Source organism: Suricata suricatta, chromosome 8 (genome assembly GCF_006229205.1).
Source record: "Suricata suricatta isolate VVHF042 chromosome 8, meerkat_22Aug2017_6uvM2_HiC, whole genome shotgun sequence".
Lineage (NCBI taxonomy): Eukaryota > Metazoa > Chordata > Mammalia > Carnivora > Herpestidae > Suricata > Suricata suricatta.
In genome coordinates, this window is record NC_043707.1 from 11,607,222 (window position 1) to 11,633,243 (window position 26,022).

The window sequence follows — 26,022 nt, forward strand, 5'->3', positions numbered from 1 at the left end:
TGGTTTTGTCCTCTAGGATTACAGAATTCTGTTACTCACACATTTTTGGAATCAGAATTCATCTGTCTTTCACTGATGAAACAGCATGTGCTCAGGATAGATGACTGGAAAATTCAGAGAATTAAGAAGGACAAGATTTTCCCCCAACTCTCAACTCTGAGAAATAACCACTGTCATTGTGGTTGTAAATGCACAATATTAGTATATTAATATATAAAATATATAAACATTTAAAAATAAGTTGGCGTATTTATTCCTAGTGTTTTTATTTTCCGTGCATTAAAAACATTATTGGCCTTTTTCTGATAATAAAAGTAACACGTATACCTTGTGGGAATATTGGAGAATTCAAACAAAATATTATTTATTATCTTGACTTAAAAGGTAGTCACCCTCAATTCTTTGGTATGTGTCATTTCAATGTTTTCTTTTATTGGATATGTGTACATATGTATGTATACGTGTGAACAGGTAACAAACTTGGGATCAAAATATTTCTCACTTAATTTCTACTATTATCACTTTATAAAATACTTAATATGATTAAGATCACAGTATACACTTGACCTTAACCAAAAGACAGAGAACAACAGCCCGTACTGAACATTACAATGTGTATTCCACTTTTCCTCTTGTTTTGATTAACATTGTGTTATGTTTTCCCCATGACATTTCGAATTCCTTGTAAATGTAATTTTAAATAAGAATTGATTTAATAATTTCTCTTTTGTAGGATGTGAGCCTTTTCCCCACAGTTTACAGAAACTGTAAGAAAGAACCTTGTGTGTAAGCGTTTTTTTTAGTATATCAACTATTTCTCAGGGTAGATTCTTAGGAGTTGAATTATGGGACCCAAGAGGTCTGGCTTTTTTCTTTCCTCTTTCCGCTTCTCCCCTCCTCCCCCTCTTCCTCCTCCCCTCTTCCTCTTCCTTCTTTTAAATTATGACATTCAATTTTAAATTAGTTTAATACAGAAAAGTAAAGAGAATACCATGAGAAAAGATTTCTGGACTCTCCAACCGTCTTTGATTTAACAGTTAAATACCCTTTTATTTAATTGGTTTTTAATATTGAGATATAATTTCCAATTAGTAAAGGAAATATATCTCAAGTGGCTTTCTCAATGAATATCTGTATCTATATACACATATATGTATATCCATACATACACACCTCCTGGTATGTCATTAATCATTTCAATACATTTCTAGTATTTGAGCAAGTTGCCCTTCCTAAAAGTAACCACTATTCTGACACTTATCACTATAGGTAAGTTCTGTTTTTGAACTTCATACGAAAGGAATCATTCCGTATGTACTATTCTGTATCTGGTTTCTTTTGTTTAATCTTATGTCTCTAAAAGTTTTTACTTTTTTTTTTTTGGTAGTAGTTTGGTTTTTTCCATTGCTGTGGCTATAATCACACACACAGTATATATAATAAGTGTTAGTGAGGATGTGGAGAAATTAGATCCCTCATGCACTGTTGGAGGGAATGTAAAATGGTTCAGTCACGGTGGAAAACAGTTGAACTGTTTCTCAAAAAGCTGAACATAGATTGAACAGCAATTCCCATATAACCCAGCAAATAGGCACTCGAATAGATATTTGTATGCAAATGTTCATAGCAGCACTATTGACCATAACCCAAAGGTGGAGGACAACCCACATGTCCATGAATGGGTGAATGGATACACAAAACGTGGGGTAACTGTACAGTGGAATACTACTCAGTCGTCAAAAGGAGCGAAGTGCTGATACATGCAATATGGATGAACCCCAAAAACAGCAGGCTAAGTGAAAGAAGATGGACACAGAAAGTCACATAGCATATGATTCCATTCATACAAAATGTCCAGAACAGGTAAATACATAGAGAAAGAAAAGATTGGTGGTTGTCAGGAGGGAGGAAGGGGGAATACGGGATACCTACTTAATGGGCACGGAGTCTCCTTAAAAGGTAATGAAATGCCTGAGAACTAGATAGAGGTGGTGGTTGTGTAACACCGTGAAACGACAATAGTACTGAATTATTCACTTTAAAATGGTTAACTTCCGTTTACTGTGAATTTCACCTCAATAAAGAAAATCTGATAGAGTCAAACTTAATATTTTTCCTGAAGGTTTGTGTTTTAGGGTCTTAATGAACATATCTTTCCACTGCAAGAGAACAAAGACATTCTTCTTATATGATCTTCCACATTTTACACATTTCGCTCTTTCTCACTCAGTTTGTGTGTATGCATGATAGGAAGTACAAGGGTGACATTTTTATTTTAGTTTTCTATTATCTCACTACCATTTAGTGAATGGCTTATCCTTTCGGTACTGATTTGTAATACCTCCTCTGTCATAAGGCCAACTTTCCAAATATATGTGGGTCTGTTTTGGGGCTCTTGATTTTTGGAATCTGCTAGCTACATTCTTCCTATCTGTTCATTTTCCCCACCACTGTCTTACCTATTCTTAACGCCTAGGTTTATTTTATTTTATTTTTTATTTTAGAGAGAGAGAATGTGTACATGAATGAGGGAGGGACAAAGGAGGAGAGAGAGACTCTCAAGCTTAGCGTGGAGCCTGATGCAGGGCTCGATCCCACAACCCTGGAGTCAAATGCTCTCTGACTGAGCCACCCAGGCTCCCCATAGCCCTTGTTCCTTCTATATAATTTTAGGGTCAGCTTGCCAAGTTTATTTTAAAGTCCTACCCCCTACTGAGATGTCAAATACAATTGCAACCTAAGACAATTGCCATCTTTATGAGACTGATTCTTTTGTACCCTTGAACGTGACAGAGCTATCTCTTCATTTTTTTCTGTTGCTTAATAAAATAATGCAACATAAAATTAATTCATTAATTAATCATCTCAGTTGACACAAAATAATACTTTTCTCCTTAAAGTTTTGTGGGGCTTTTTTTTGCTATTATGATTATACCTTTAAGTTTGATTAATAATGTTCAGAAATATTACACTTTATGTATGTTTATCTTGTTTCCAAAAACTTTGGTCTTGTTAATTTTAATAGCTTATGTGTAGATTTGCTTGCATTTTTAGAGAGGCAGTTATAGTGTCTGAAAAAGAAACTTTTGTTTTTTGTGTTTCAATTCTAATGCTTCATTTATTTTTCCTGTCTAACTTGGCTGGGATCTCCCGAAACGGGGATGGTAAGCATCCTTGCTTTGTTCCTGACCTTAATGATCAGGCCCAGAGGTCCAACAGTAAATGTGATCTTTGCTGTTGACTTTTGATAATTACTCTCTAGAAAGTTAAGGAAATGATCTTCTATTCTTAATTGCTCAGAAAAAAAAGACATATATGACTGCTAATTTTTTCAAATGCTTTTTCTATATCCATTAAGATAATTAGTTTTTTCTTTTAAGCTGTTAATATGGCATATTATATCAATATATTTTCTGATACTGGGTCATTACTACATTTTGGGAATGTTCATGATGTATTTTAATATTTAGAGTTTTCTTTTTTTTTTTTTGGAGAAACCCTGTATGTAGTCATTTTAATAAACATCCATTCTTTGCAAATATAAGGTATTGTAACTGAATAATTGGTTACAGATAACATTAAAATACTACATACATCGTATCTAGCATGTTAAAATTGTTTACTTATTTATAATACCCAAACGATTTACTACCGATTATTACAGGAGATGTTAATCAACAGGACATGTGCATGGATAATATTTAGAGTTTTCTACCTGTGTTTATAGGTGAGCTCACTTTAGAATTCTTTAAAAAATTCTTTTAGTGTTTCTTTATTTTTGAAAGAGAGAGGGACAGAGTGTGAGCAGGGGGCGCAGTGCAGAGAGAGGGCGACACAGAATCTGAAGCAGGCTCCAGGCTCTGAGCTGTCAGCACAGAGCCCAATGCAGGGCTAAAACCCACGGACCGCAAGATCATGACCTGAGCTGAAGTCGGATGCCTAGCCAACTGAACCATCCAGGCGCCTCTAGAATTCTTTTACTGTGCCATTTTAATCTAGTTTTGATATCAAGGTCATATATTGTCCTCATCAAATGAGCTCTGAAACAATTTTTTTGAAATAAGGACTATTTTGAAATAAGAACTGTTTGGGCCCAATGCCTTTGTGGGACTGAGTAGGAAAATAAAATTTTATATTAAGAATCCAGTTTTTGTGATGACTATTAACTCATTTTTTAATGTCTTAAACACATTTTAGTAGTTTGCTACTTATAGAAAGTTATCTATTTCAATCAGTTGAACAAAACCTTCCTGTATTTGTATTATGTGTCCCTTTTCATCCCTAATGTGACTCATGAGTGCCTATCCTGGTGGGTGTTACGAGGTTGACTTCTTTATTAGTATTCCATCCCCCTCCCCCAAACCAAGGAATCAGCTTTTGGTTTTACAGATCTTCCCTATTCCTTCTTGGTTTCCTATTTCTTTAATATGTGCTCTTATCACTATTATTTCCTTTTTCTACTTCACAGGTTTTATCTGCTCTTTTTTTTATTAAAGTCTTTTCAGTTGAATACTTAACCCATTTTTGTAAAACCATTTGAACCATCTTTAAGTGTAGAGTCAGTGGTATTAAATTCATTAATTTTCGTGCAGCCATCACCATCCTCCATCCGTAAAACTCTTCTCATCTTGTAGAACTGCAAATCTAGGGGCACCTGGGTGCCTCAGTCGGTTAAGCATCCGGCTTCAGCTCAGGTCATGATCTCAGGGTTCGTGGGTTCAAGCCCTGCATCAGGCTCTGTGCTGACTGCTAGCTCAGAGCCTGGAGCCTGCTTAAGATTCTGTGTCTCCCTCTCTCTCTGACCCTCCCCTGCTCGCACTGTCTCTCTCTGTTTCTCAAAAATAAATTTAAAACATTAAAAAATTTAAAAAAAGAACTGCAAATCTACACCCATTAAACAGTAACTCTCTATTCTTTCCTCCCCCAGCCTCTGGCAACCACCATTCTACTTTTTTTTCTCTATGATACTTGATTGCTATAAATATATCCTGTAAGTAGCATCACACAGTACTTTTTTTTTTGTGACTGGCTTACTTTACTTAGCATAATGTCTGAAAGGTTCATCCATGTTGTAACATATTGAAGCCTTCCCTTCCTTTTTAGGGCTGAATAGTATTCCACCGTGTGTACAGACCATGTTTTGCTTATCCATTCAACCTAACCCACTTATTTTTATTTTATTGTTTTAAGTTTATTTAGAGAAAATCCCAAGCAGGCTCCTCACTGTCAACACAGAGACCAATGTGGGACTTGAACTCATGAACTGTGAGATCATGACCTGAGCCAAAACCAAGAGTTGGACATTTAACCAACTGAGCCACCCAGGTATCCCTAACCCACTTATTTTTAGTCTTACATTTTTTAATGCATGCATTTAAGGCTATACATTACTTCTTTTTTTATTTTAAAAGTTTTAAAATGTTTTTTATTTATTTTTGAGAGACAGTGCAAGCAGGAGAGGGTCAGAGAGAGAGAGGGAGATACAGAATCTGAAGCAGGCTCCAGGCTCTGAGCTAGTTGTCAGCACAGAGCCCGATGTAGGACTCGAACCCACGAACCATAACATCATGACCTGAGCCATAGCTGGACACTTAACTGACTGAACCACCCAGGCACCCCCGCTGTACATTGCTTCTATCAAAACTTACAAGTTTTGATGCATGGTACTTTCATGGTTATTCAGCTCTAAATATTTTATGATTCTCATTGTTATTTCCCTTTTCTCTCATGGGCTATGTAAAAGTTCATTGTTGATAATAACTTTTTAAGGACACAACAGGTGGCCAAATAACTTTCTCAAACATCTGGGCCATTCTACACTTCCACAAACTACGGGGACACCAAAAAATGCCCCGTATGACATCTCAAAAGCAAAACACCAAACAACAATCACCTGATATCCTATAGCACTTTTTCCAACTCTCCTACCATACAAAACACCACATATATCTAAGGCTCCAGTATAATAAAGAAATTGAGTCTGGATTCAGTTTCTGAATATTTACTTGGTAAATGTGGGACTTGGGGCACATAATCTTTTTGTAACCAGTTTCATCCTCTATAAAACAAGGCCAACAAAATAGCATCAATTTCAAACGGCTATTAGGAAGTGTTTACCACAGAGCCATCATTCAATAACTGTTATTAATTGTATCAATCTAGCTGCTCATTTTACTTTGTACTTTTAATGCTACCATGCTTTGTTAGTAAGATAACACTCCCCCCACCCCACCCCGAGTTTCTGGAAAGTAAAGACGCCTGTTCCAAACAGCTTTGTTATAATTGTGTCCAAAATATGTTCAGGTCTCTCTCAAGTTCATGCAAACACATACAGTGTCCACATAGGCACCCACATAACAACGCTGTCCCATTTCATATTCAAATTCTACACGCAGACGCAAACCACAGATTCTCACAAATATGCGCTCAGGTCCACACTCAGGCTTCTGCACACTCCCCACAAAGATGGATCCATCGCCCACAGCTAGAGACGCGCTCACAAATCCCACTCAAAACCTAGCAGCCCGATGACAGATCACAAGCTGCGTGCAGTGCACAGGCAAGACATCACCACCGGCTCCAGCATGGGCAGGGGCCTTGTTTTTACTTCCGTTGAGTTGGTCCTATTTTAGTTGTTGTTTTTGTTGTTCTTCTTAGAGTTATCATCTGGCCCCTGTTCTCCTTACCCAGCCCCCAAGACACCCCCCCGCCCGCCTCCATTGCGCATGCGTCTTGCATCCCTCCGCCTTCTGGGTACCAGTCCGCGCTCCCCGGCCCTGGCGGCGGAAGAGATGGAGCAGCGTCACGAGCGCCCGGCCCCTTAAAACGCGGCTGGCTGGAGCCGCCTCCCTCCCTGCAGCCCGCGGCGGGGATGGAGTAGAGGGGGACCCGTCGACCTGCCCGCGGGGATCAGCGATGGAGTTAAAGCAATCTTTGTCCACCCATCTGGAAACCGAGAAGCCTCTGAGGCGCTATGGGGCGGTGGAGCAGACGGCGTGGACAGCAGAGGGACTGGGGAGAAGTGAGTACTCGGCTGGAAGCGGGGAGACAGTTGGGGATCTGTGTGCTGGAGCTGGTGGTAGCGGGAGCGCCGGGAGGGCAGGGAGCGGACCGAGGGGAGCGCCCCCGCAGCGGGGCTCTCGGCGCTGGGGGGATGCGCAGCGCGGCGCAGCGACGCGCTCTCCCGCGAACAAAAGGGGGACCCTCCGGGTTGGGTTTCACCGTGAGGCTCGGGAAATCGCGAGGCAGCAAGCCGGGAGCCTGGGGTGGCAGTCGTGGATCCGCTAGCTCGCAGCTGGTCTTGGAAAGTAGGGTCTTACCCGCAGCCGAGAGAGGAGAGTCGCTTCCCCGCCCGGGATGCGCTAGGACGCTGGAGCCGTTGGACCAAGCTGGAAAGCGCCCACGTCCCCGGAGAGGGGGGAGTGTCCGCTGGGTTTCTGCCGTGTTTCTCCCCCGGCGCCAGGTTCAGGGCACACCTGAAATTCCCAGCGTTTATCTCTCCGTCTTCTCCTGGGTCGCGGGTGGGAGGGGAAGGGTTAGGGGAAGGTTAACCCTGTGCACGCCCGCCCTCTCTCTCCCTTGACTCATTCAGGCTTCGGTTTGGGTACAGTCCTAGAAGGCACTTCTGAAACGGGCCGATATTATTTGCCGAGTCTCCCTACGGTATTTTGGCGTTAACAACGTTTACAAATAAGCGAAGGATTTTTTGTTTTTAATCAATAGGACGCAGTGGTTAAAACTCGTGCTTGCAAAGTATACAGGCAGCCGCAAGGGCTCCAGGGTCACCAGCCCTCCTTGCAAACCCAGGGCGCTTCCCGGTGCCCCTGCCCTTGCCTTGCTTGCCCGAGCACGGTGCCTCCTGCCGGGCAGAGAAGGGCTTGTCACCCTTCTCAAGAACCCTCAGCTTCCTGCCTTGGCTCTGGGGAACCATGCTAAGCACCAATTGCAGAGCTGTGTTGGATCAAAGTATTGTGAATGTGCTCTTTTCTTTTCCTTGACCTGGTAGAAGATTGTGTGTGCGCATATGCATGTGTGTATGTGTGTGTGTCCTTTCTCCATTCCTGTGATTACAAATTCAGAAAATCTTCCTGGAATGGCTCAACTGTCTTCTGGTTCTCAAGGGTTCAAGTTGAAATCACAATTAAAGGTCTTGGTTCTGCACTTGGAACCCATAGTGTCCCAACCTTTTTCCTTTTCTTTCTCTTTTTAATATCTGGGTCCTTCCTCCTATTTCCTGTTGTCAGAATCCTTTGGCTTTGGGACTTTGGCATGACACCAAGGCTGAGGGTCTCTGCTTCCCACAAGCTCAGAATAATCCCCACAATGGCTGCCTTTCATTGATAGATTGCCATGCACCAGGTCCTGTGCTAAGAACTTTAAAGGCATTGTCTCATTTAATCCCCACAATAACTTCCTCAGGTGACTATTTTAACTTCCCTTTCACAGATGGAGAAACTAGGGTTTGCTGGGTGCTGTGACAGGCTTCAGAGCAAGGATCTGAACCCAGTTTTGTTAGACCCCAGAGCCCCTTTCTGCTTTTCACATGAGGTTGTATTGCTTTCACAGTTTTAGGAAGATTTCTAAATCTGTTGAGAAAGTCCCGTTACACATACAGGGATTTTACAAATATGTGGCCACCCTGTTGGTCTCTGGAGCTCCCAGTGGCCTTGAAATAATGCTGGTCCTGGCAGAGTAGAAGCTGTATTCAAATAAGCCCTGGGTTTGAACGCGGGCTCGGTCCCTGGCTGGCTATGTGACTGACTTTCGGCAGTCTTACTAAGCCTTACTCTGCATCTCTTCTCTGAAATGGACATGATAACAGTACCTACTTTATAACTTAACTGGGAATACTCATGAGGATGTATGTAGAGCTCAAGGTAAGTGCTCAGTGCATGTTGGCTGCTCCGATTATTTTATTACTGCATCTGTACAAGGATCCTGCTTTCATTCTTTGCAAGCAACTCCATACAGCAATACTCCAAACTAAAACTGCCGTGTTGGTCAATTGCCTAATGATTCCCTTACAGCGCTTTATTTTCTCACTCTTTTATTAGGACAGTTCTCAAACGTACAGAAAAATTGCACCGAACCTCCAATTTATAGCAGTTTAGCTCCTGAAATTTTTATCCTTCTGAATCTTAGACTGCAAACTGGTCAAAGCCTGGCAGAAAGGCTTTCTCATCTCCTGTGTTCCCAGCCATCAAAGACTCTGACTTTCGCTTCCTATTCACATACAAAACCACAGTTTCTGATCTCCTTTTGCATGGATCCCCAAATCTGTTTTTTTCCCCTCTACATATTCAAACTTGAAATCTTGTTAAGACACTGATCCAGAGTCACCATTTTGATTCTCAAATCTGGGATTGTTACCTTTAGCGAGTTTTGAACTCTGAACTCTTTGCAGCCTGGCCTTTTTTGATCCAAGTGGCTTTTTTTATTTTTTAAGCTCCCTCTCAACTTCCCTGGGATCTATGGATTCATAACCATAACATCTGCAACCTCCATTTATTTATTAATGAAGTGTGAAAATTAGTACTATTGATTCTATGGAATAAATATGGCCAAGCCAACGGAAGTTGTAATGCATGAAATGCCCAGAGGAGGAAAAAAAGGCCCATTGAAAAGAAGCTAAGCTCTGGGTGCCTGAGTGGCTCAGTTAATTAAGCATCCAACTCTGGCTCAGGTCATGATCTCGAGGTTTGAACCCCGCATCGGGCTCTGTGCTGACAGCTCAGAGCCTGGAGCCTGCTTCACATTCTGTGTCTCCCTCTCTCTCTCTCTGCCCCTCCCCCACTCATGATCTCATTCTCTCTCTCTCTCTCTCTCTCTCAAAAATAGATAAACATTAAAAATAAAAATAGGGGCACCTGGGTGGCTCAGTCAGTTAAGCATCCAACTTCGGCTCAGGTCATGATCTCGCGGTTCGTGGGTTCGAGCCCTGCGTCGGGCTCTGTGCTGACAGCTAGCTCGGAGCCTGGAGCCTGTCTTTGAATTCTGTGTCTCCCTCTCTCTCTGACTCTCTCTCTCTCCTGCTCATGCTGTCTCTCTCTGACTCTCAAAAATAAAATAAAATAAAATAATTATTTAAAAAAATAAAAAATAAAAATAAAAAGCTAAGCTTAGGGTGCTTGGCTGGCTCAGTTGGTAGAGCATGTGGCTCTCCATCTCAGCGTCATGAGTTCAAGCCCTGCCTTGGAAAAAGAGGAAAAAATTGCAGAACCTGTCATTTTCAGTATAAGTTGTATTAACTGCTATCTTTAATTTTAATTATAGTTGTTTTAATGTATGTTTATTTATTTATTTATTTATTTATTTATTTATTTATTTTGAGCGAGAGAGCATGAGCAGGGGACGGGCACAGAGAGGGAGAGAGAGAATCCCAAGCAGGCTCCATGCTCAGCCCAGAGCCCGATATGGGGCTCAATTTCAGGAACCAGCAGATCATGACTTGAGCCGAGATCAAGAGTAGGATGCTTAACCGACTGAGCTACCCAGGCACCCCTATTTTAATTATTGTGTTTAGATGGAACATATGTATAGTATAGTAGCAAAGAATGAGAGTTTTGTTTTTTAATTTTTTTAAATTTTTTTAATTGTTTTTTTTACCTTTTTTTTTAATGTTTTATTTATTTTTGATACAGAGAGAGACAGAGCATGAGAAGGGTAGGGGCAGAGAGAGAAGGAGACACAGAACCGGAGGCAGGCTCCAGGCTCTGAGCTAGCTGTCAGCACAGAGCCTGACACGGGGCTCGAACCCACGAAATTGAGATCTGACCTGAGCCAAAGTCGGAGGCTTAACCAACTGAGCCACCCAGGCGCCCTAAGAATGAGAGTTTTGAAATCAGGTTAAATGGCTCCAAACTACCTCTAACACTTTGTTGCTTTGACACCCTGGGAAATTGTTGAACCTCTCTGTGTGTCAGTTACCTCATCTGTAAAATGGGGATATATTGGTTCGAGATCTTGGGAGCTTCCCCAGGTGAAATTTGAAACTGCCAGAATATTACAAGTTTTCAAAGAGGCCAGAATATTACAAGTTTTCAAAGAGGCCAGAACAGGGTTCGGCATGCATACTTCCAGATGGTGTGTGCAACACCTTATTCGCTCAAGGCTGTGTCCTTGGAATGGGTCCCGCTGGGAGAATACTTGTCCATTTCAAGGCCAACGGAGCAGGGTAAGGAGTCCCCCTGATCCCAGACCAGTTCTTGGGTCAAATGGCGGTCATGACCTCTCCATAACCTCCCCCGACAGCATAATAATCAGAATGACCACTTCATGCTGCCGGGAGGATTAAACGAGGTAAGGTATATAATGCATTTAGCATAGGGCCTGGCACTGTGAGAGCTCAATCAGTGCTGAATGGTTGTCACAATAGGACAGAAGTGGATGGCGCCCAATAGCACTGGAGATTATTCCAAGCGTACCAGTCAGTTCTTTCTTGTGTCCGTTGCTTTGTAAACTGCAGATGATTGTGTATATACCGCCTTCCTCCTCATGGGAATGCATGAAGGGAATGGCTTTTGAACCCTCGAAAACTACCTGGCAATTTTTCCTTCAAGAAAGATTCCAAGCAATTGCACCCATCCACCTTAGACAGCATTTTTCCGCTAGCAGAGAGTGACTGTTTTCTTTGTTTTTTCCTTTTTACTCAGTTGAAAATGGATAGTGACATTTCGGTGTGGTTCGATGTATAAAAATATTGCTTTCAACCAACTGTAATTAATTGAGGGAGACACAGAGACAAGGTGACTTTTGAAAAAGCATGGAGCTTTTTTTAAAAGCACAGTCGTCTGTGGTTGTAGCCATTTCTCGATAGATTGGAATGTACCGTAAAGGGCGATGGAGATTTTGGACAGGGGAAGTGTGGGGTGGACGGAGGGTGACACAGGACCGGAGGAAATGCCCTGAGAGGTAAATGCAATGGCAGAAGCACAGAGGTAGAAATAAAGTGCTGACAGCAGGGGATTGGAATAAAGTGGAGAACTCAGTCACAAGGGTGGTGACGGTCATTAAAAGTCTTCCAAGTCTGGCTAACAAGCAGACTGTTACACCGGCCAGTGTCTCTGGTTTCACAAACGGCGTGGAGACAGAAATAATATGGATTGCCAACAATCCACGTAATCGAATCTTGGGAAACGTTTTGTGTTCTTTTCATCTGCCTGATTAAATATGCTAATTTCATTATCTCCATTTTATTCTGTTCTGCCATTATCTCTAATTACAGAATAGTATGTTCACTTTATAAAAAATTCAAATTCATCCAAAAATAAAAAGTGAAAAATGACTGTAATCTGCTCCCCCCCCCCATTTATTCATTCAATAAATAGGTATTGAGTGCTCTGTAAGTGACAGGAGATGTTCTAGGGACTGCGGATACAGTGTTGAGCAAGACAGACAAGGTTCCTACCCACGGGGAGCTTCTATTCAGGGGAGTGGAGGCGTCAGATAATACGCAGGCAAACAAATATTGTAGTCCAAATAGTAAATGTGACATGCAAATTAATAGGGGAGGGAATTTTCCATCTCACAGTCAGGAAATGCTTCTCTATGAAAGTGATATTTTGCCAGTAAATGCCAGGGATCAGTCGCAAAGGCCCTTGCTGTGTTAGAGGAAGGGACACACGGCCAGAGTGGTTGGCACCAGGGAGTCAGGGAAGAGAATGGAGATGAATCAGAGAGGAGCCAGACTGGGTAGTGTCTTGTAGATTGTGGTTGCCAAAAAAAAAAAAAAAAAAAAAAAAGGATGGATTTTATTCCCATTGCAGGAGAACTGCTGCAGAGTGTTAAGCAGGAGACCTACACGGGCTGGATTTTGTTTTTCAGGGGTCACATCAGCTCCTGGATGGAGAGTAAGGGGACCAGGGAGGGCCGTTAATGCAATTATCCTTTACTGGAGTCCTGATTCTTTCCTAATCAATCCCATTTATAAGTGGTGGGAATTTCCTTGAATGTGAAGGAAGGTATGACAAGGGGTGGGAGCAGCTCCAGATGTCTTGTGGGAGGCCACACTCGGGGTTAAGGCCGAGGAGACGTGACAGTCTCTGCCATATGCCAGGCAGCGGACTGCGTCACTAGCTGTGGAAACCGTCACAGCAGGAATGCACCAGATTATGAACATCATAGTATCTAGTGTGTACTTAGGACAAACCCAGGTATTATGTCTCTCTGTGTTTGTTCTTACTCTTGTTTCATTTTTGCAAGCATTTCCTTCTTCCGTGTTAACTGAAGGAAGAACTATCTGTGCCTATTCTTGGTCTCGGATTAGTTATTAAAGACTTATTAATAATAATAGTAGTTAATGAGTTCTAGCTGTGAACTTGGACTTATTCAATTCTTGTAACAACCCTATTAAGTCAGCTGGATTCTTTTTTTTTAAGTGTTTATTTTTGAAAGTGCGGGGGAGAGAAGGCAGGGGAGGGGCAGAGAGAGAGGGAGACACAGAATCCAAAGCAGGCTTCAGGCTCCCAACAGTCAGCCCAGACCCCAACATGGGGCTCGAACCCACGAACCATGAGATCATGACCTGAGCTAAAGTCGGAGGCTTAACCCACTGAGCCACCTAGTCACCCTCGTCAGCCAGATTCTTATTTGCCTTTTACAGATGGGGACATTGGAGCTTTGGAGGTTAAGAAACTTGCCAAAGGTCACAAAGCTGATACACAGCCCAGCTGGAGCCCAATTTGAGCCTCCCCACCCCGTGACTGTAAATGGTCCTCACCAGTGTCTGTTATTCCTAGCACTGTGTTAGATGCTGTGGAGATTAGAGATAAGACACAGCCCCCACCCTTAAGAAGCTTCCAGATCGGGGAAGTGTGGAGACACAGATGTAAGGAACAGCATACATTGTAATACCAGCAAAATGAAACAAACGCTCAGTGAAGGGACCACGGGGAAACAAGAGGAGGAAGAGCTAAGCTCTTCCTGGGGGACCCCAGAGTGACAGCAAGAGGTGTTGGCACTGGGCCTGAAGGCTAAGCAGCATTTCCATAGGTGACAGGAGGAGAGAAGGGCATTTCAGGTGAGCTGCCAGCCCCCGGCAGGCCAGGGTCCCTGCATGAGCACCGCCCCCCCTCCCCCTTGGCTCTTGCGTCCCGGGACTCAGGGTCCGCCTGGTTCACTGATGAGAATCATCTGTTACCTGGACGAGCCTGTGGGTTAGAGACCAGCACAGGCAGAGGCTGCCATCGGGTCAGCATTCACAAAGCTCCCCTGGGGTGCTGACCTTGCAGGGCATTCGTTCCTTCCCTAGTCACTTACTCAGCAGGCTTGAGCCCCTGCTGTGTGCTAGCCTCAGAGGCACAGAGAGGAAAAGGACCCAGACCCCACCCTTAAGGAGCTCTCTGGCCTTCCTCTGCTGCTTCCTTGCCTTGTGACCTTGGGCCAGTCGCCTTCCTTCCTTAGACCTTAGTTTCCTCCTCTGAAAAAATGGAAGTGTACTTAATACTGCTGAACTGCACACTTTGAAATGGCTAACATGGCATATTTTATGTTATGTGTATTTTGCCTCAATAAAAATTGTATTACATTGTTTTTAAAAAGCGAAATAAAAAAGGTATATTTAATATACAGGTATCTTCATGTAATGGCACAAGACATATACGAGGTTTAAGTGGTAGCACTGAGGGATGGTTCTGGGGTCTCAGAGTGAAAGTGGTTCTTTTTTTATGAATTAAAAAAAGTTTATTGTTGAGAGAGAGTGAGAGAGTGGGGGAGGGGCAGAGAGAGGGAGATAGAGGGTCCGAAATGGACTCTGCGCTGACAGCACAGAGCCTGATGTGGGCTCGAACCCACAAGCCATGAGATCACGGCCTGAGCCAAAGTCGGACACCCAACCGACTGAGCCACCCAGGCGCCCCAATCGTGCATCCTGAAGTAGCCTGAAAAGATGAACAGTATTTCATCACTGATTCAGAGGAACAGCATTCCAGGCAGAGGGAACAGCCCCTGTGAAGACACAGACATGAAACAACACACGTGACCTAGGAGACACATCAGGGATGCTTGCGAGGCTCTGACCGCATGAGGGAGACAAGAGCAGAGCAGGAAGCCAGTGCACTCGGAAGCCCAGGGGTAAGGCCACAGATGGCGGGATATAGAAGGCTCAGCTCCCCATGGAGACAAAACTTTCCTGCAGGGTCCAAATGGGGTGGCTACGGACCAGACTCCTAGAATAAGTTTGTTTAATGAAATCAGAGTCGGACTTGCTAAGAATTATTTTATAATTGAAATGCCTTTAATACATAGGGACCACTAAGGAAAATAATTCTTCTAATGGAAGTAGAAGGGAATTATTATAACAAAAAACATGCCCGGGGCACTTCCTGTCTGCCCGCTGCGTGCACGTGTTTACATGCATCCTCTAATTCGCTTCTTAGAAAACACCCTGGGATGTGAGGTACACGGAGATATTTATGGCTTTTACAGATGAGGAGACTGAGGCTCAGAGAGGTTAAGTAACTTGCCCAGTGTCACTCTGCCACGAGGTGTCAGAGCTGGAACTTGAGCCCAAGCATGGGTGGCTTAGTCCTGCTGCCTTTATCTGCCAGGATCGACTGGGGGCTGCTGGTAATTCAGACGGCTAAGGTCCATTAGTGTTTCTAATACGTCTTCGTGTGTCTTTGTACTGATTCTGTTCTCTGGCTCGTTAATGGCCTTTCCCATGACACATGTGTCCCTTGAACACTTGAGGACTACATGTCACTACTTCCCAGTGCCTTCAGGGTGAAATAGGAGCGAATGTGGTGACTCATGGTGGAAATTCAGCAGGAAGAGCTTTTCCATATGGAGTAAGAAATGTAGCTTCCCAGACAAAGGCCTCCTTTGGGTGATCTAGAAAGACTTGGACGGTATAGGGACAGATTAGTGTGGTGTGTGACAGTTTAGGCTCCGCCTCCTTTTGAGTTCTGGCTTCACCCCTCATTCGCTGGGTGACCCGGGCTGCTTACTTAACCTCTCTGAAGTTCAGTCTTCTCTTCATTTAACGAATATACTAGCAGGACGTGCCTCCTAGGTTAAGGAAGAAGATCCAAAGAGAAAATATGTGAAAGCCCTTGGTGTGGAGCCCATGGTAAATGGGGGAGATGGTGTTGATGGAACAGGACCTAAAGTGAGCCATGGCTGGGTATCTTTAGACAACTGGAGAGAAAAAGGGAAGTGAAGGTGGGTGGCAGAGATGGGGGCAACAAAGCGTGTGGGGATTGCTGGAGGCACCCATGAACTCAGCTGCATCAGGAGAGTCATGAGGTGTGAGGCTGGTTGAGCAGGGTCAGGAGACATGGCCGGATGAAATGTGACAGGTGTCTGGAGAGGGCAAGGGATGGAGCTAAAGAAACTAGTGTTTTAGGAAGACTTGGCTGACAGTGGTTGCACACTACATGGCAGGGCAAGGACCCCGGGGGTAAGGGGACCAACGAGGAGGGTTCTGGAAGCATCTGATCACGACATCACGTGAGCTGGGGTCTAAAGCAGTGGCAGTGGGTGTGGAGGAAGGGGCCAGATATCCTGAAGGGAGCAGACAGCAGCAGTCGATTACAGATGGGAAGGAATGACCACGTGCCAAGCACGGAATGGCAGTGTGGTTAGCCTGGGGTCTCAGGAATTAAATATACTGTAATCAGTCCCAGCCATTCTCACTTTCTCTCTTTCTTTTTAAAAAAATTTTTAACGTCTATTCATTTTTGAGAGACAGAGACAGAGTATGAGTGGGGGAGGGGCTGAGAGAGAGAAAGAGACAGAATCTGAAGCAGGCTCCAGGCTCTGAGTGGTCAGCACAGAGCCCCATGTGGAACTTGAACCCACAAACCCTGAGATCATGACCTGAGCCGAAGTCCTACACTTAACCGAGTGAGCCCCCCAGGCGCCCCTATTCTCACTTTCAGTAGGGCTTCAGGAGACCCAGGGATTGTGGGTATAGGAAGAATAGTGACCCCCGACATTTGCATAGCACTCTCTAATTTAGATTTTTCCTGTGTTTTTCCATTTACTCTTTACAAGAAAGGGCCAAGAGCTGGACTCATCCTGGTCCTTTGGGTATGGGTAAACAGGTCAAGGTCTCACCCCAGGGAAGGGGTACAGCCAGTAGGGACTGAAGGATGATCTAACAGTCAGGCTGTTTGCAATGGAGCTCGGTTTCCGACATTTGTATCTGAATGACTTATAAACGACTGCATTACAAATGGCAAGAAAACTACGTCTAGATTCCATAACATTCACATTGGAAAATGACCAGTGTGTGACGCTAATGTTTCTGTTCCTTTGGAACTCCTAAGCTGGGAAGTCATTCATTCACCCATTTGTCCATCTACCCATTGATTCCCTCAACCATTCAGTACCTATTTACTTTGGCCTCTTTATATGCCAATTATTGTGTTAAGCTCTTGAGAATATGGAGCGCTTTGAGTAAGATGTTTACGGCCCTGCCTTCAAAGGGATTTAAGGTCTACTAGTAAAAATAGAGCTATTATATGATCCAGCAATCCCACTTCCGGGACTGAAGGGAAGGAAAACAGGATATCGAAGAGACATCAGCGCCGCCATGTTTTTCGCAGCATTGTTCACAATGGCCAAGATATGGAGACAAGCTAAATGTCCACCAAGGGATGAATGGATAAAGGAGATGTGGTCTTTATATACAGTGCAATATATTTAGCCAGGAGAAAGAAGGAAATCCTGCCATTTTCCATCTGTGACAACATGATGGGCTTTGAGGGCATTATGCCAAGTAAAAGAAATCAGACAGATACTGCATGGTATCACTTATATGTGGAATCTAAAAAAAGAAGAAGAAGAAGACAAGAAAACAAAGAAAAAGAATAAAAAGTCAAGCTCATAGAAAGATTTCTATGAGACCAGGGAAGCGGTCGCCTGGGGTCTGGGGGGTGAGGGAAACAGACATTAGTAGGAAGCATATGAACTACCAAGTTGTGAGTACGTTCTAAAGATCTAACGTACAATGTGGTGACTGGGAACATAGCTGAGGACACTGTATCATATACTTGAAATTTTCTGAGAGTAGAGCTTATGTTTTCTCACACATACACACAAGAGAAATATGGGAGGTGATAGATGTGTAATCACTAGGTACTAGGAGTCCTTCCACAGGACATTCCTGGAACAAATCATCACGATGTATACTTTAAAGATCTTACAGGGGTGCCTGGGTAGCTCAGTTGGTTGAGTGTCAGACTTCGGCTGACATGATCTTCAGGTTCCTGAGTTCGAGCCCTGTGTCCGGCTCTGTGCTAACAGCTCAGAGTCTGCTTCGGATTCCGTGTTTCTTTCTTTTGCCCTCCCCCGCTCATGCTCTGTCTCTCTCAAAAATAAATACACATTAAAAATATTTAAATATCCTACAATGTTATCAGTCAATTATACTTCAACCAAGCTGAAAAAAGGAGGTCTACTGGGAGCAGTCCGTTTCCTGTGGTGTCAAACCCAAGGACCAAGCGATGATGTCCTCTGAGTCTTTCAGAAACAGGAACGAAGTTATTGTATTGACCCAACGCCCCCTTAACTAAATGATGCCCAGAAATTAATTTAGTTGTTTTGCTATATGCGCATTTTTGAAAGCCCTTGAGAAGATGACTCCTAATAGGGTCAAACCACATTTTCTGGGCAAATCCAAGTGCAGTACTATGATTCTGTCTTCGTTGGAGAACAGTGACCCTGGGTGTCACATTCGCTGCTCAGTGCTGAAAGCCCAGCAGCTACCAAATTGGCCAGCGCTGAGAAGCCTCTCATTCAATCAATAGTTGCCGAATTAGGTGGCTGTTAATCCAGAAATACCGAGGTGCAGATGATTTAATCGTGTTTAGTAAACCTTCGCAATCCTCAGACGAAAGAATAAAGTTAGCTGGTGTCTTGGTCTGAACTGCCTGTCCATCTCCTGGTTTCGACTATTTGTTCCTGATACCACAGCTAGGTTAGCGTGCTTTCCTGGCTTCGAGGGAAAGAGGCAAGATTTTCAGGTCAGATGCAAAATAACAGAAATAGGTAAGGTTACAGCGCACTGGCAGGACACGGACAATGCCATGATGGGTGTAGGTGTGGCTAGGTAATTATATTTAAGCCATATCTCCTTGACTATTAGGATCCACAGAGGTGGGGGCACACTATCCCTCACACCTTTCTGGAACAACAGAAACAAAACCCAGCACGGCCACATTAAACTACACTGGGCCGTTAGAAGTCATCTTAGACGCTGCCGGTGGACTTGTGTGTTCCAGCCTTTCTGGAAAGCAACCGGATAACATCTATTAAAATTTAAAATCCTCCTATGCTTTGACGAGGCAGTCTAGTCCTAGATGCCTGGGACTCTATCCGACAGAAATAACACTAGCATACAAAGATGTATGCGCAAAATACACAAAAAACAAAAAACAAAAATGAAACGGCATAAAACGGAAGGCCCACCAGTGGAAGGGCGGTTGTATAAACTACTGTTCATCCCGTGTGAAGTGTGCTGGGGCCTTTAAAAAAGACAAAAGTAGAGCAATAATAATTGTCTTCAGGGGTATGGTTGGGGGAGGAACATGAGATCCAGGAAAATGTATGTAAGAGGATCTAATTTTTGAAAAACAAAATGCTCTCTTTGTCTCTCTTTCTAGCACATGGAGTACAGGGCATCCCTGTGTGTGTGCATCCGATCTTATTAGTAGGAGAATAACACAGAAGGATGGACAGTAAGTGGCTGCCATAGGCCACCTGGGGGAAAGGATTGGGGGCGGGGCTGATGTGAGGGGAGGAAGGGGAGGTGGCAGTGGACAGCCAAGGAACAAAGGAAAAAAATACCTCACTCAAAAAAAACCCTCTGATAATATTATCACACTTAGATGGTTGTGCTAAGGTATACATTTATGGGACAGGGGAAGAGGCATCCTGACCTTAGAAACGTTAAAATGCTGGGGAGAGGGGTGTCTGGGTGGCTCGGTGGGTTGAGCGTCCGACTGCTGATTTCAGCTCAGGTCATGGTCTTGTGGTTTGTGAAATCAAGCCCCAAGGCAGGCTCCGTGCTGGCAGTGCAGAGCCTGCTTGGGATTCTCTCTCCCCCTCTGCCCCTCCCCCACTTGTTTTCTTTCTCTTTCTCTTTCTCAAAATAAATGAACTTAAAAAAAAATGTTGGGCAAAAGGTGGTATCTCCAGAATTGAGGAGATAGAGTTTTATCTGATTTAATGCTCATTACAACCCTATAAGATGAAACATTGTGTGTGTGTGTGTGTGTGTGTGTGTATGTGTGTGTAGGAGAGAGATGGAAATCTTGCCCCACTGATCAATAGAGAAGGGATTTGAATCTAGACCGTCTGGTTAAGAAGTTCATACCTTTCCCTCTACAATTATTTGTAAATTTCCAAATATGTTAAATTCCACTGGCATTTCATACTATTTTTTTAAATGGAGAGGCATCTGTAATAGTTTGTGGAGCCCTATTTTAAGAATCTGGGTCATTGCAGTGTGGACCATGTTCCTTTAGATTTTCTCTCTTTGTGCTTCCCGGTTTCCCCGGGGGTCTCCAGGGCTGAGAAGTGAAACCACTCACTCACTACAGTCCGGTCTCAGAGATCAATTTGGGAAATAGGCAATAATCAGCAGAGGAAGAGACATACCAGTCTTTCCTTAACTCATGTTTTTCTTTCTGTGTTTAGTCTGCTCAGGTTGCTTTAACAAAAGACCATAGTCTGGATAGTTTTAATAACTCAATTTTTATTTTATTTTATTTTAGAGAGAGAGAGAGTGCGTGTGCACGTGAGCCAGAGAGAGGGGCAGAGGAAGAGGGAGAGGGAGAGAGAAGTTTAAGCAGGTTCCTTGCTGAGCAATCCCGTGACCCTGGGATCATGACCTGAGCTGAAAACAAGGGATGACCTGAGCTACCCAGGCGCCCCTACCTGGATGGCTTTTAAAATGCAGAAATTTTAAACTTTTTAAAAAATTAAAAATTTACATTTTTTTAAATTAAAAAAAATTTTAAGTTTTTATTTATTTTGAGAGAAAAAGAGCATGAGCAGGAGAGGGGCACAGAGAGGGAGAGAGAGAGAAAGAATCCTCAACAGGCTCAATACTATCAGCCCGGATCCTGACGCAGAGCTGGATCCCATGAACCGTGAGATCCTGACCTGAGCCAAAATCAACAGTCGGATGCTTAACCAACCAAGCCACCCAAGCGCCCTGAGGGTTAGATTTTTAATACATGGACTGGGGGGAGGGGAACATAAACCTTCAATCCATAGCACCGTCCTTAGCCCTGGATTGAATGAAGACAGCTGAAAACCAGACGTTTGTCCAGGCCCCTCGCCAGGGGGGGAAATGCTTTTGGCAGGTGTCTCTTAAAAGGTGGCCATCATTTTGACAAGGAACAAAAATTATTCCCATTTTGGTCCTGTTTGGTTCCTCTATACCCAGCACACCAGGGGGGCCATTTTGCCCGCTAGGGGTTTGCAGTGCTGTGTTAATGCTGGAGACCTGCCACCCACCGCAAGACCCATCCGTCTTCATCCTGTTTAAATAGACATGGACATGGTGTCCCCGGAGGACATCCTGGTGGTTAAATCCGGTGCAAACGCCGCCGTCTGTAAAGAGTGGCTCAGCCCCAGGCCCAGGGCAGCCAGGCTGGGTTCCAAGAGCTAAGAGGTTCGCTTTCTTAGGGATCAGCTTTGCCTTAGAGCAGGGTTTTGTGATTTCCCAAATGCTCAGCCAGGACTAGGTTAGCTTTATGTGTCTTCCTTCTCTATCGAGATTTTCTTTTCTTTCTTTTTTAAACTGAAGTAAAACTCACATACTATAAAATTAACCCTTCACCATTTGAAATGTACAAGTCAATGATATTTACTACATTTAGTCTTGTGCAAGCACCACCTTTATGCACTTGTGAGAAACCTTGTACCCATTCAAGTCCCTCACCACACAACTAGTCCCTGGCAACTAGTTTTTGTCTCTACGGATTTACCTATTTGGGTGTTTTGTATAAATGAAATTGTACAACATGTAACCTGGCTTATTTCAGTGAACGTAGTGATTTTTGTTTGTTTTTAAAAAATGTTTATTTGTATTTGAGAGCAAGTAGGAGAGTGGCAGAGAGACGTGGGGGCAGAGGATCCAAAGCAGGCTCTGACAACAGAGAACCCAATGTGGGGCTCGAACTCATGAATCTCAAGATCATGACCTGAGCCAAAGTAAGATGCTTAACCGACTGAGCACTCAGGTGCCCCAAGTGTCGTGTTTTTAAATTTTTTTAAATGTTCATTTAATTTTTGAGAGACAGAGAAGAAGTGGGGCAGGATCAGAGAGAGAAGGAGGCACAGAATCCAAGGGAGGCTCCAGGTTCTGAGCTATCAGCATGGAGCCCAACATGGGGCTCAAACTCACAAACCGTGAGATCATGACCTGAGCTGAAGTCAGACGCTTGACTGATGGAGCCACCCAGGTGCTCCAAGTGTAGTGTTTTTAAGGCACATTCACATTGTAGCAGATGTCAATGCTTTATTCCTTTTTGTGGCTAAATGATATTCCATTTATGAATATACTACATTTCGTTTATTCACTCATCAGTTGATGGGCATTTGGGTTGTTTCCACCTTTTGGCAAGTGTGACTCATGCTGCTATAAACATTTGTACACAGTATTTCCTTGATTGTCTTTAGCTCTTCAGGGTGTATACGTAGGAGTGACATTGCCAAACCAGGGGATAATTCTGGATTTGACTTTTTGGAGAAGGTACAGAGATTTTTGACTTCTGCATTCTCTGGCAATTTCACTCTGTGTTGGCCCTTTCCTTATCCTGTCTTCCCTTAAAGTTTATAATTTCAAGATCAGAGAAAGAGAGTTTGGGAATGTGGTATCTTGTGGTCATGAAATGCATGGATTCCTAACTAGGGGTCGGGCTTTTTGGGTTCAGAGCTCACCTCTCTGTCTTCCCAACTGGTTGATCTCAGTCTAGTTGTGTAACCTCTCTGGGCCTTCAATGACTCTTCTGTAGGGAGAATAATGATAATTGCCACCTCACACGGATGTGTTGAGGAGTGAGCATGAGTAGGTACGTAAAATGCTTAGCACAGTGCCTAGCACCTAGTAGTTGCGTGAGGCTAGGTTAGCAGTGGGGTTTACTGTGGACGGCTGCGTTAGTCTGCTGAGGCAGTCACAGCAAAACGCCATCAACAGGATGGCTTAGACAGCACACGTCGATTTCTCACAGATTTGCAGGCTGCAGAGTCCAAGATCAAGGTGCTTGTGAGTAGGTTTCATTCTGACGCTTCTTCTGTTGGCTTGCAGGAGGCCACCTGTTTGCTGTGTGCTCACATGACCGCTTCCATGTGCAAGTGCACAGGTAGAGAGAGGGAGGGGGTGCTCTGATGTCACTTCTAACAAGGACACTAATCCTCTCTGCCCAGGCCCCCATCCTTAAAACCTCATCGAACCTAATTACTTCATTAAAGGCCCTACTTCCAAATACAGTCACATTGGGGGTTAAGGCTTTCACCTTGGAATTGCGGGGGACGATGAAGTCCATAGCAATAGACTTCTTATTTGGGATTGAGCATCATGTTTCAGCATCCTGATGTCCTAGGGCTGGAAGGAAATTTGTGGCGTCCATTTGTCCACGATTTCTCAACCTTGGCCTCATGGACACTGGATCATGCTGTACTGTGCGGGCTGTCCCGTGCATTGTAGGATGGTCAGTAACATTTCTGGCCTCTGCCCACTAGATGCCAGTAGTACCACCACCACCCCTACTGCTGCCCAATTGTGACAACCATAGAGATCTCCAGATGTTGCCAAACGTTCACTAGAGGGGCAGACTTGTCCCCAGTTGAGAAGCACTGATCAGGTCTATTTTTTTTTTAAACGAGTACTCTAGTTTTATGATGCACAAGAGAACAGATTTTCTCTCCCAACTCTCACCTTGGTCCCTAGGTTTCTGCCCTCTTTTTCTCGAGACGTCTCCCAGCTGTCCGCTCACACACACAAAGCATTGTCGATTGACACTGTCTTGGATGTGAAGATTAAGCCAAGAGCAACCCGATTAGGAGCTCCCTGAAGCATAAAGAAATCTCCCTGTGCAAAATGGATGTGATTTTCCTCAAGGCATTCCTGCCTGGGAAGATTTCTATTTACTACAACCCAAAGTGAAGAAGAAATTGTCACTTTCACTTATAACAAAGACAATGTTTCAGGTAGATAAACAGAAATAACCCTTCAAACAACAGCCCTTGACTCTGCTACCAAAATGAGGGGGAGGTATGTCCACCCGGAGAACACTGACTCCAGAAAACTGTCCAGGCACTGACCAGTTTTTCTTTATTAGCCCCAAATAGTTCACAGACAGTAATGAAAGACACTGAGAAGATGGAGCCCACTGGGTGACAGATGACGTCTCCATTCTTGTGGACTGACATGAGCATTGATTTTAGCTGGGTGAGGGAGGAGACGATGCTTAGTTCTTTTAAGGTTCTTAGATGAATTTCTTAGTACACAGAAGTATATTAAGGGGCACCTGGGTGGCTCAGCTGGTTAAACATCAGACTCTTGATTTAGGCTCAGGTCATCATCTCACAGCTTGTGGGTTCAAGCCCTGCGTCAGGCTCCATGCTGACAGCACGGAGCCTGCTCGGGATTCTCTCTCTTCCCTCTCTCTCTGCCCCTCCCCTGCCCACGCTTGCTCTTTCTCCCGCTCTCTTTCTCTCTCTCTTAAAATAAATAAAAACTAAAAAAAAAAAAGAAGTCTTCTAAGAAATCAAGTATTCCTGATGAGTCAGGTGTCTCCTTTTAAGAAAGACCGTGTGTGTTTACATCTGCTTATGTTTATGTTCAATTGATTCTATTACTTCTATTGGGCACAGGATACAAATGGTTATTTCTGGAGATAGCCCAGTTCTGGGTGATTCTCAACTCTGGATGCACATGAGAACACCCCCCGCCCCCACCCCAAGTAGCTTTTAATACAGGTGGCCCATTTCCCCACCTCCCTTTTTAATGGGTGAGAAGCGTCTACTCAGGAGGGATGGTGATTTTCCACGCGCTCAAGTTGTGCAGAAGCCAAAGTACAGCTTGGCCCCATTTATCTTTTGTATCCAAAGGAGCTAAGTAAATAAGTGTTCCCTTCCTAATAAAGGACTTCCTCTATCAGACCATGATGGCCAACACCTGAAAACTCTCAGCAAAATAAATGATTAAATCCTAAATTGTCGATCTGTCGATGCTCTTGGGAGAACAATTCAACCCACGAGTCCAGTTGCCCTAGATCTGCCATCCATTCCTGAATACAAAAGATATTATTGCTATTATGATTAGCAGCCATTATTCAAAAATCTGTCCCGGATACAGAGATGCAGTGACCTGTATTAGGTGGCCCAGCCTCACCATTAATGTGGCTCCTTTTCTGCAACACAATACACCATATTTAGAAAAGATAATTGTCCACTGGCTGATGCGTTTCTCCTGGAAACAGCTTGCTACTACATGACAATGTGGCTGTTGCAGGAGAAATTCCCTGGTGGTTCCAATGGGGCGCGAGGCAAGAGACAAGGGGTATGTGAGGGACAATGGAAAAACACTGATGTGTCCTTTTCTGTTATTGTTAAAAGATACTTTTCAGAAAAAGGTAAAATCATGATCTCCCCATGATATAAAAATAAACACATGTTAAAGATTTTTATTCTGCTCAATGAGGGCACCAACTCGACATAATAACCAATTCCACAGATTCTGAAGAATAGTCTAATTTATGGATCAGGGATATTGAAATGAAGGGGTAAATGAAAGTAAAACAGTTTTCCTTGAAGGAGAGAGAAGTCAGTTGGCTCTCTACCAGCTGGGCGAGGATTTCTATGTGCACAAGAATTATTTTTGCCTCATTATATGACTCTTACAGAGTTGTAAGACAGCTCAGAGACAAGGAAAGGACTAGAATCGGGTAACCTGGAGACGTGACCTCCAGATGCATAATCTTCCATGGGAACACGTTTCCCCCCTGCGTGACCTACATGCTCTCCTGAAGAGGAAGCGATGAGAATCCGGGAACCAGTTGTTCAAGC

At 43.7% G+C, this 26,022-nt stretch overlaps 1 protein-coding gene across 1 annotated transcript in view; it reads left to right on the forward strand.

The window, feature by feature from the left end:
- The first annotated feature begins 6,745 nt into the window (after nt 1–6,745).
- Nucleotides 6,746–26,022, forward strand: part of BMERB1 (bMERB domain containing 1) — a 124,178-nt gene continuing 104,901 nt past the window's right edge. Inside the window, exon 1 of the mRNA XM_029948661.1 lies at nt 6,746–7,021. Coding sequence (XP_029804521.1) covers nt 6,916–7,021 — 106 coding nt within the window. The 5' untranslated portion in view covers nt 6,746–6,915. The remainder of the gene's footprint in view (nt 7,022–26,022) is intronic.